A 10,646-nucleotide genomic window follows, 5' to 3' on the forward strand; every position below is an offset into this window, starting at 1 on the left:
AAGGAAGTATTTTTTATAAAAGATCATACCAGACTTTCAGAAACGTTTTTTTTAGTCTCTGAAATTAATATTTAATTATATATTTCATTTAATTTTAAAACGTTAATAGTAAAAGTAAATTATTTAAATATTAAAACATGTAAAAAAAATAATAATTTTACTTGAAGTTAATTTATTAACATTTTTCAAATTGATTTTTGTAATTTTATCAAACAGGATAGAATATTTTTGTTTCATAAAATTCATTGCTAATCCGTACTATTATTTGCTTCTAGGTCTGTTCGCCAAATGGCCCAAGAACAGTTCTTCCTCATGGCCACCCGGTGTTGTATGGGCCATAGGCCTCTCCTCTTCTTCATCACCCTCCTCTTCACAGTTTTAGGTGTAAGTGTCTTGAATATTTCTTTGGGACACAGCTAGAGGGTTTTTTTTGGTGTTAATTCAGAACATCTCATTATTTGTAGTCATTTTATCCTGTCCTTTTGTGTTCCAGAGCACTGCAAAAGAGCGGGCAAAGCACGCTGCTGATTACTTCACTCTTCTAAGGCACTTACTCAACTATGCATATAACAGCAACATTAATCTTCCTAATGCAGAAGTTCTCTTAAACAATGAGATCGACTGGTTAAAGCGCATCCGGGTATGTTCATTTACCTAAACTTCTTTTTGGAATTGGAATAGTGAAAACTTTAGTGTGTGCAAATTTGAGTGGCTTTTTTTTTTGTCCTAGGATGAAGTAAAGAGGACTGGAGAGCCTGGGGTTGAGGAGACCATTTTAGAAGGTCATATTGGTGTCACAAAAGAGCTACTAGCTTTCCAGACCCCAGAGAAGAAGTTCCACATTGGCTGTGAAAAAGGAGGTGCTAGTCTTATCAAGGTAAACATTTCAGTGGTAATCATTGGCCACTTTTGCTAAATAACAACAACAGAAAAAAATCTCTTATTTGCGAGTGCATTGCCAAATTAGACTAACTGATCTTCCTTTTTTCCCCCCATGAACTCCTTATAGGAGTTAATGGATGACTTCCTGTTCCCAGCATCTAATGTGTACTTGCAATACATGAAGAGTGGAGAATTCCCCACTGAGCAGGCCATACCTGTGTGTAGCACCCCAGCCACCATCAATGCCGGCTTTGAACTGCTGGTTGCACTTGCAGTCGGATGTGTGCGAAATCTCAAGCAGATTGTGGACACACTAACTGATATGTACTATTTAGGTGTGTGCTAATGTTGATTCCTGATTCCTAGAAATGGTGCACTCAACCCCATCAGTTTTCATGATGCATAGTTATTTACTTGTTTTTTTTTTTATAAATGGTTTTTATGTACCTTTAGGTTGTGAACCACTTACAGAATGGGAATATTTACCGCCAGTTGGCCCAAGGCCCACCAAGGGGTTTGTGGGTCTGAAAAATGCAGGTGCAACTTGCTATATGAACTCAGTGATCCAGCAGCTCTACATGATTCCTCCCATCAGGAATGGCATCCTGGCCATTGAAGGCACGGGCAGCGATGTGGATGATGATATGTCTGGAGACGAGAAGCAAGATAATGAGGTACTGCCTAACACGGTTCATTTCTGGAGTCTCAGACTGCGTTGTTCACGAGAATTTTGCTCTGTATGTGAGTGTTTCAAATAAAAATGGACTATAAAGCAAAACAAATGTCTCTGGAGGAGGTCACGGTATGATTCACTTAGATTAAGCAATGTGAACGCAAAGTGCTCAAGGTTTACTTAATTTTTTACATTTGGGATATTCCATATTTTTCCCATTATAGGTTTGAATTCACTTTCAATGGACAGTGTGAATGCAATTTAGCCACTTTTTGGTTTCAAAAAAGATTCAAAGTGCTTAACTGTTATTTTAGTATTATTTATATACTGTTACAGTTTTTATTATTGTTTTGAATTTGCTTTTATTTTAATATTTTTAGAATTAAATTTGATTTAAATTCTGTTTAGCTTTAATTCCTGTTTTAGTATTCTTAGTACTTAAATTCTTAGTAATTCTTACATAAACATTTAAACAAGACACATTTTTTTATTTAATTTTTTTCTATCTATCTATAGATGTATATATATATATAGATATATACACACAGTTTTATAATAGTTTGAGTTAACACTAACACTGGTACATTGCATGATGAACCAAGGAAATTTGCAATGGACCATTAGCACCTGTACCAATCACAGTGAATAAAAATGGGAGTAGGATTGCCTAGGGAAAAGCTTAGGTGGAGGGGTGTGGCTTCTCATTTCCCAGTATAATTAAGCTCAGGTGTGTGCGTTAACCCAGAGAGTGCTTACAGCTTTTGCACTTGTTGTTCTGGAAGCACACATAGTGGATTGTTTCTGGAGAGGTTGTGCTTTCAGTTTCTGATGACTGTTAATGTCATTAAATTGAAGTTATATTGCACCTTTTTAATGGATGAACTGCCCAATGATGACTATCATCCTTTCTCACTACCAAGTGACTGACAAATTTAGCCATCTCTGGGGTGTATATGCCATGTGGGCAATCCCTGGAGCTGAGGGCATTTTAACAAAAGTTTTCTTTAAATTATTATGTGATTGAAGTTGCTTACAACAACTGAAGTTTATTGAAAGTCTTGCTTTAATTTTGCAGAGTAATGTAGATCCCCGGGATGAAGTGTTTGGATATCAGCACCAGTTTGAAGACAAACCTTCTCTAAGTAAGTCGGAAGACAGGAAGGAATACAACATTGGGGTTCTTCGGCAGTTGCAGGTCATTTTTGGACACTTGGCTGCCTCCAGGTTGCAATACTATGTGCCGAGGGGATTCTGGAAGCAATTTCGGTAAATGTACTTTTTTTTTAAATTTAATTTTTATGTAATCCTCCTTTCTTTTAAGACTACTGAACAAGGCACTATTCTTTAAACCGGTCTCTTCCTCTTTCTGCAGGTTGTGGGGTGAACCAGTCAATCTGAGGGAGCAGCATGATGCCCTGGAGTTCTTTAACTCGCTGGTAGACAGTTTAGATGAGGCTTTGAAAGCATTGGGTCACCCTGCCATGCTGAGCAAAGTGCTGGGTGGCTCTTTTGCTGACCAGAAAATATGTCAGGGCTGTCCTCACAGGTACATTGGAAATCTAATATTGTTTTTTTTGGGTAGATCTTTTTGTCAGTGTAATACACTCCGTACTGTCTTTTCAGATATGAATGTGAGGAATCGTTTACGACGTTGAATGTAGATATCAGAAACCATCAAAATCTCCTCGATTCTATGGAGCAGTACGTGAAAGGAGACTTGCTCGAGGGTGCAAATGCCTACCACTGTGAAAAATGCAACAAGAAGGTGTGTGTTCTGTCTTTATCTTAAGGATGTCTTTTGTTGTTGTTTAAGAGAACACTATTAAGCTCAAGGGGGTGTCTACATGACAGGTGGACACAGTGAAGCGTTTACTCATTAAGAAGCTCCCTCCGGTGCTGGCCATCCAGCTGAAACGCTTCGATTATGACTGGGAACGAGAGTGTGCCATCAAGTTCAATGATTACTTTGAGTTCCCACGGGAGTTAGACATGGAGCCCTATACAGTAGCTGGAGTAGCCAAGCTGGAGGGGTCTGATGTGCACCCAGAGAACCAGGTATTACACCAACATGGTCTTTCTTTGGTCCTCAAATTGTCTAATTGAAATAAATGCCATTTGGGAATATTTTATATAGCTGAAGTTTTGAAACTGTCCTTAGCAGCAGGTGGTCCAGCAGAATGAGCCGTCAGAGCCGGAACCCCCCTGCAGCTCTCGTTATCGTTTGGTGGGAGTGCTGGTCCACTCAGGCCAGGCTAGTGGAGGTCATTATTACTCCTACATCATTCAGAGGAATGGCGGTGGTGGTGAGGGAGAAAGGAACCGTTGGTATAAGTTTGATGATGGAGATGTCACTGAGTGCAAGATGGACGATGACGAGGAGATGAAGAACCAGTGCTTTGGTGGAGAGTACATGGGTGAGGTCTTTGACCACATGATGAAACGCATGTCCTACAGGCGACAGAAGCGCTGGTGGAATGCCTACATCCTCTTTTATGAGCGTATGGACACGTTAGACAAGGACAGCGAGCTGGTTAAATATATCACTGAGCTCACAGTGACCAGCAAACATCACCAGGTGAAGATGCCCTCTGCTATCGAACGTGGTGTGCGCAAACAAAATGTGCAGTTCATGCACAACCGTATGCAGTACAGCTTGGAGTACTTCCAGTTCATCAGGAAACTGCTGACCTGTAACGGTGTCTACTTGAACTCACCTCCAGGTAAATCCAGCCATTGACCTTGCTCTATTCTCCCCTGTTGTAGATGGGATCAGGGCTGCAACGTGCCGTTCATTTTGAATCCATTCTTCAATCTGTTTCTTTTATAAATGGATAAAAAGCAGAATTTGACTTTCTTGTATCTTGAGGGAAATCCTGATATTAAAAATAAATTGTTAATATCTTAAGATTAAATTTTAAATGCTAAGTTATATTTGGTTTTCTAACATTTGAGAAGTTAAAGTAGGGTTGAAAGTTTGGGGTTTGTAAACACTTTCAAAAAATTGCCAAGACATTACCAAGCATTCATTTGATTTATTAAAGGAATATTGTGACGTATTACAATTTAAAACAACTTTTCTATGTTAATATATTTTAAAATGTAACTTATTCCTGTGATGGCACAGCTGGTATTTCAGCAGCCATTACTTCATTTTTAATTTTCACATGATCCTTTAGAAAACATTTATTATTGCGCGCACATTTATGTTGGCAGTTGAACAGTTGTGATGCATATTTTTGTGGAAACTACTTTGTAATACTTTCATGAAACTATGCACTTATGAGCCTTAATGTAAGCTCTTGGTATTTTTGGCTATGAAGTATGATTTTATATATATATATATATATATTATATAAAATATATATTTTTTTATTTTCTCCAGTCATGATATTTTCTGTGTGCATATTCCGAAAACTTCACTAACATTCATTCAGAAAATGTAAAAACGTAAATAGTTGCAAGTGAGTTAAACCGCTCTGTATCTATCCATAAAAAAACATTGTTGCAACTTTCTCATTTTCCACGGATGAGATTGCGCTTTTAGCTTCACCATTAGCATCTAAATGTGTGTGTTTGGGGAAATGGGTTTCCTTTTTCCTCATTACACATACTCCTATTGTTGCTTCTGCAGAATAATGTATTCCAGGGGATGATGAAAGTCATTGTAGCATTAACGATTTTTTTTTTGTGGCTTTTAGGTCAAGACCATCTTTTGCCTGAAGCAGAAGAAATGGCTATGATTAGTATACAGCTCGCTGCTAGGTTTCTCTTCAGTACTGGATTCCACACCAAGAAAATTGTCCGTGGCCCTGCTAGTGATTGGTAAGCATGTGATTTCTGAGTTTCAGGCATATGCTTGCCTGTGTTCTTCAACTGTTAGTTTTATTTTCTCCAGTCATGATATTTTCTGTGTGCATATTCCGAAAACTTCACTAACATTCATTCAGAAGATGTAAAAACGTAAATAGTTGCAAGTGAGTTAAACCGCTCTGTATCTATCCATAAAAAAACATTGTTGCAACTTTCTCATTTTCCACGGATGAGATTGCGCTTTTAGCTTCACCATTAGCATCTAAATGTGTGCGTGTGTGTTTGGGGAAATGGGTTTCCTTTTTCCTCATTACACATACTCCTATTGTTGCTTCTGCAGAATAATGTATTCCAGGGGATGATGAAAGTCATTGTAGCATTAACGATTTTTTTTTTGTGGCTTTTAGGTCAAGACCATCTTTTGCCTGAAGCAGAAGAAATGGCTATGATTAGTATACAGCTCGCTGCTAGGTTTCTCTTCAGTACTGGATTCCACACCAAGAAAATTGTCCGTGGCCCTGCTAGTGATTGGTAAGCATGTGATTTCTGAGTTTCAGGCATATGCTTGCCTGTGTTCTTCAACTGTTAGTTGATCCTCGTTTCTTTTATTTCAGGTATGATGCTCTGTGCATCTTGCTACGGCACAGTAAGAATGTGCGCTACTGGTTTGCACACAACGTCCTCTTTGCATATCCGAACCGCTTCTCCGAGTACCTGCTTGAGTGTCCCAGTGCCGAGGTTCGAGGAGCCTTCTCCAAACTCATTGTATTTATTGCACATTTCTCCCTGCAAGATGGACCCTGCCCTTCACCCATTGCTTCACCTGGACCTTCAAGTCAGGTACGTCTCGTCAATCTAGGCTTCCCTCATTGACGGGAAATCAGGGAATCAGGGAATGTCTAAAATTTGGAACCTTTTTCACAAGGTTCTTATACGTTTTACATTATTTGTCCTTTTGTCTCAGAGCTGTGATAATTTGAGTTTAAGTGAGCACTTGTTCCGTGCTGTACTTAATCTGCTGAGAAGGGAAGTGTCTGAGCACGGCCGTCACCTGCAGCAGTACTTCAACCTTTTTGTCATGTATGCCAACCTTGGTAAGGACCACTCGCCACCCTTAAGGCCTCCATTCATATGGGCTTGCATGCTATAGTGCTGTCCTGTCTCACTCCATTTCTTTCTCTCAGGCTTGGCAGAGAAGACGCAGCTGTTGAAGCTCGGGGTACCAGCTACCTTCATGCTTGTGGCTCTGGATGAGGGGTCCGGCCCTCCCATTAAGTACCAGTATGCTGAGCTCGGAAAGCTCTATACTGTCGTCTCGCAGCTGGTTCGCTGCTGTGATGTGACATCACGTATGCAGTCCTCAATCAATGGTGAGAATTTTATACATTGCTGCAAAATGTGTGCATTCTGATAACAAAATGGTCTGTAGGCTTTCACATGTAGTTTTGGTCCCCATTGCCCAATGAAGATGCTCATCCTTGCTCAGGACTTACTGACTGACACAAAGCCATCTCCAGGCGTGAGTGCCAGGTTGGCATTGCTTGGAGCTGAGGGCATTTACAGAGAAACAAGCAGAGATGCACTTACCTTTTTTGTCAAGCCAGTACAATGTTTTAGTTTGATCTGTTGACACTAATTTAAAGATTTGTATTGCAAACGAACATTTTCCAGACCACAAGCCAGGATATGAGCTGACATTTCCACATGTTGACATTTTTAGGAAACCCTCCCCTGCCAAACCAATATGGTGACCCCAACATCACCGCTCCCATCATGCCTCTGCAGCAGCTGGTGGTGGACATCCTGTTTGTGCGCACCAGTTATGTGAAGAAGATTATCGAGGACTGCAGTAACTCAGAGGACACTATCAAACTGCTGAGATTCTGCTGTTGGGAAAACCCTCAGTTTTCCTCCACTGTGCTGAGTGAACTACTGTGGCAGGTGAAAGGGATTACCAGCATTCCTCTTTGAAAAGATGTTGACGATTTTCAAATTAAGCAGCATTGTGAATCTTGCAATTACAATTGTTTTTTTTTGTTTTTTTCTCTCTCTCTCTTTTATAAATGCACATTTTTATTTGGCCGTTCAGTTTCCTAAAGACTATCATAGGACTTAACTTGTTTCCTGCTGTCTTCCGCTCTTGTAAATTGTGAGAGAATTTAGACAAGTATTTTAATAGCATCCATTTTAATCTGAAGTAGCATAATGTTATTGGAGTTTGGAAGGTCTATGAATCTGTGTAAACGGTCTGTTAACTCTTATGTTGATGTTAAATGTATAAAAATTTTAGCTGTATTGTCTAGCCATGTTTGTATATTTTTCCTGATTGTCTTAACATTTGTGTTTTTGCATAGGTGGCATATTCATACACGTATGAGTTAAGGCCTTACCTGGACTTGCTCCTTCAAATCTTGTTTATTGAGGATTCATGGCAGACTCACAGGTCAGTCTATCTTTCCACTTCATGTTTCGCAAATGTCTCTGTGAAATAACGTATGAAGAAAAAGCCCCAGAACAACCTAAAACACTTGATATCACAATGGCAATGGAGTACTACAATTTAGTTCCTGGAGTGAAGTCCTTAATCTTTAGGCGCCTTGACCGCTTTTTAAAAAATTTATTTTATTTTATTTTTTTTTTTAGATTAAATTCCTGAATGCATAATCATGTCCTGCTCTGCTCTTTTCCTTTGTTTGTTAGGATCCACAATGTGCTGAAGGGAATCCCTGATGACCGGGATGGGCTTTTTGACACCATTCAGCGTTCCAAAAATCACTACCAAAAGAGAGCTTATCAGTGTATCAAATGCATGGTGGCTCTTTTCAGCTTTTTTTAATTGCTCTGAATATTTTGCACGTCACTTTTAAATGCACGTCAGTCGTTATATAATGGCATCTCCAAGTCTGAGTAAACATAAATATAAATTCTTCTGATTGTCATGTAGTAATTTGATTTGTTCTTGCATCTTTTCAGCAGAATAACCTCCCGCATACGCAGCCGTACACTGGCCCCGCTGCACAGCACCTCAACAACCCTCAGCATCCAGGCCCACGAGCACAAGAGAACTGGGAGCCCCCTGAGGAGGTGCCACCCAGCCAGACTAAAGACTAACAATATGTTGTCACACTGTCCTCCATCTGAGTTCTCCAGCGAGATACTCGAATCCAGAGCAAGGCCAGGCCCAACCATGCTGCTCTACTCCAGAGCCCGTGTAACCAGAACATTCAGCTTCCCTCAATTTCTAACCCTGGAGTGAAGAGTCTCTTCACTGTCTGCTCTGCAGTATTAACTGTCAAAAGTGTAACTTGCAGTGGACTGTGCATATTGTTTGTAATAATAAAATGGGCCTGTCGCACTTGTCATGACAGAGGTGTACATACTACGTTAATGTTTTGACTGTTCAAAGCAACAGCGTGTGTGATGCTGTTGGGAGACTGCAGATTTATGAAAATAGAAAAACAACAACAAAAAAAGCAAATACAACAGTAAAAGACGAAAAAAATCCCTGTTTTATCCCATGCTCAGTAGTAAGGTTTGGGTCATTCTGCTTTTGATCATACATTATATTCATGTCGAAGCTTAACCGGCTATGGCACCTCGTGAGCAAGAGTTGGCCATAGTTTGTGAACGATGGGATGGTTGGGTTATGATCTTGACGTTTAGTTGATGTGAATGGGGTGATGCAACTTTATTCTGGAAATTCCTATTGCCTTTTTTTTTTTTTTTCTTTTTTCCTTTTCCTGGTAATAATTCAATAATTTGAATGCTCCAGTTGACACGCTGTAACATCTTAGCATGGCTTCACATCAAACTAGTATAGCTGAAGGGCGATTCGGCAATTTTTTTTTCTCTTTCTCCATGGCGATTTGGAAGAGCCCTTGTGGGTTTTTTTGGGGTTTTTTTGTCCCCTTCATATGCTCTTCTAGATTTTGATGTCTTTGAAGCAATGTAAGAAGTAAGTGGCTTTACAATTGCACACGTTTCCTCGGATGAATATTTGGCTGTCGCTTTTTTTTTTTTTTTTTTTTTTTTGGTGGGATAAATGCTTAGGTTTTGATGATAGGAATTTTAGAAAGAGAAAACATATGCAACAGTTTATGCCAGGATGACTGGGACATTAGTGGACAGAACTCGTTTTGCTTATTTGTCTCGACCTTTGCATCAGACAAATGACCTCCTGGCAATTTAGTGGGTCGCCTGACTTCATGATCCCTGTTTGCATTCGTGTACTCGAGAAGAGCCTTGGTTTGGGGATTCTTCATTTTAAGGAGAGTGAACGTAAAAGCAGGGTTGTACAATAAAATAACTGCTGGTTAGTCATGTTGCAACTTCAGTTAGTAAAATCTCTTGGATTAAAGGAGTAAACATCAGTAGATACTGTATGTATTTAATTGGTAACTTGAATGCTTTTTTTTTTTTCCTTGGATTTTGTTGGGGGGAAAAAAAACAAATACTCCTGCAAATGAAAATATTCTGCCCATCATATATTTAAATATTTTGCTGTTTTATTTTATAGAATTTATTTTGTTGTATTTCACTAAAAGAAAAATAGAATTTGATTTAAGAGGAACATTTTTGTCCTTGTGTTATTTTTAAAGATTATTGACTGTACAGAGTTCTTTGCCCTGTTTTTTGCCGACTTTTGTTTTGGCCATGATGTGACATTGAATTCTGAAGCCACAGTCACAATGTTGACTTTCACTTTGTGAGGTTTTTGTGCACAGAAATATTAGAGAAAAGCATTGCGCCCTTCAAGAATAAAGAAAATAAATCGGGAAAATGTCTGTTATTTTGAAGATTCAAAGCTGTGAGATGTTTTGTATTGATCGTTTCAAGTACATAATCACTGAAGAGTGCACAGCTCTATTGGCACAAAATTGAACAATGTAATTGCAACCATGTGTGTTGGTGGGTTAGGTATTAGATTTGAAATTGCATATATATATATATATATATATATATAGGTGCATCTCAATAAATTAGAATGTCGTGGAAAAGTTCATTTCAGTAATTCATCTCAAATTGGGGAACTCGTGTATTTAATAAATTCAGTGCACACAGACTGAAGTAGTTTAAGTCTTTGGTTCATTTAATTGTGATGATTTTGGCATTTAACAAATTCACTCCACCACCAATCGCAACAAATTAGAATACTTCATAAGACCAATAAAAAAACATTTTTAGTGAATTGTTGGCCTTCTGGAAAGTATGTTCATTTACTGTACATGTACTCAATACTTGGTAGGGGCTCCTTTTGCTTTAATTACTGCCTCAATTCGGC

At 38.9% G+C, this 10,646-nt stretch overlaps 1 protein-coding gene across 1 annotated transcript in view; it reads left to right on the forward strand.

Annotated features, from left to right (window-relative positions):
* The window catches only part of LOC107565933 (probable ubiquitin carboxyl-terminal hydrolase FAF-X), a 30,753-nt gene extending 22,552 nt beyond the window's left edge, over positions 1 to 8,201 (forward strand). The window contains exons 28-44 of the mRNA XM_016251248.1: positions 276 to 384; positions 494 to 640; positions 731 to 877; positions 1,010 to 1,217; positions 1,336 to 1,556; positions 2,631 to 2,821; positions 2,928 to 3,101; positions 3,179 to 3,320; positions 3,407 to 3,610; positions 3,714 to 4,275; positions 5,254 to 5,377; positions 5,980 to 6,205; positions 6,330 to 6,459; positions 6,550 to 6,735; positions 7,086 to 7,306; positions 7,720 to 7,808; positions 8,066 to 8,201. Coding sequence (XP_016106734.1) covers positions 276 to 384; positions 494 to 640; positions 731 to 877; positions 1,010 to 1,217; positions 1,336 to 1,556; positions 2,631 to 2,821; positions 2,928 to 3,101; positions 3,179 to 3,320; positions 3,407 to 3,610; positions 3,714 to 4,275; positions 5,254 to 5,377; positions 5,980 to 6,205; positions 6,330 to 6,459; positions 6,550 to 6,735; positions 7,086 to 7,306; positions 7,720 to 7,808; positions 8,066 to 8,201 — 3,217 coding nt within the window. The remainder of the gene's footprint in view (positions 1 to 275; positions 385 to 493; positions 641 to 730; positions 878 to 1,009; positions 1,218 to 1,335; positions 1,557 to 2,630; positions 2,822 to 2,927; positions 3,102 to 3,178; positions 3,321 to 3,406; positions 3,611 to 3,713; positions 4,276 to 5,253; positions 5,378 to 5,979; positions 6,206 to 6,329; positions 6,460 to 6,549; positions 6,736 to 7,085; positions 7,307 to 7,719; positions 7,809 to 8,065) is intronic.
* Positions 8,202 to 10,646: the final 2,445 nt, after the last annotated feature.

This window comes from Sinocyclocheilus grahami, unplaced genomic scaffold (genome assembly GCF_001515645.1).
Source record: "Sinocyclocheilus grahami isolate Dianchi unplaced genomic scaffold, SAMN03320097.WGS_v1.1 scaffold1036.1, whole genome shotgun sequence".
In the NCBI taxonomy this organism is placed as follows: domain Eukaryota; kingdom Metazoa; phylum Chordata; class Actinopteri; order Cypriniformes; family Cyprinidae; genus Sinocyclocheilus; species Sinocyclocheilus grahami.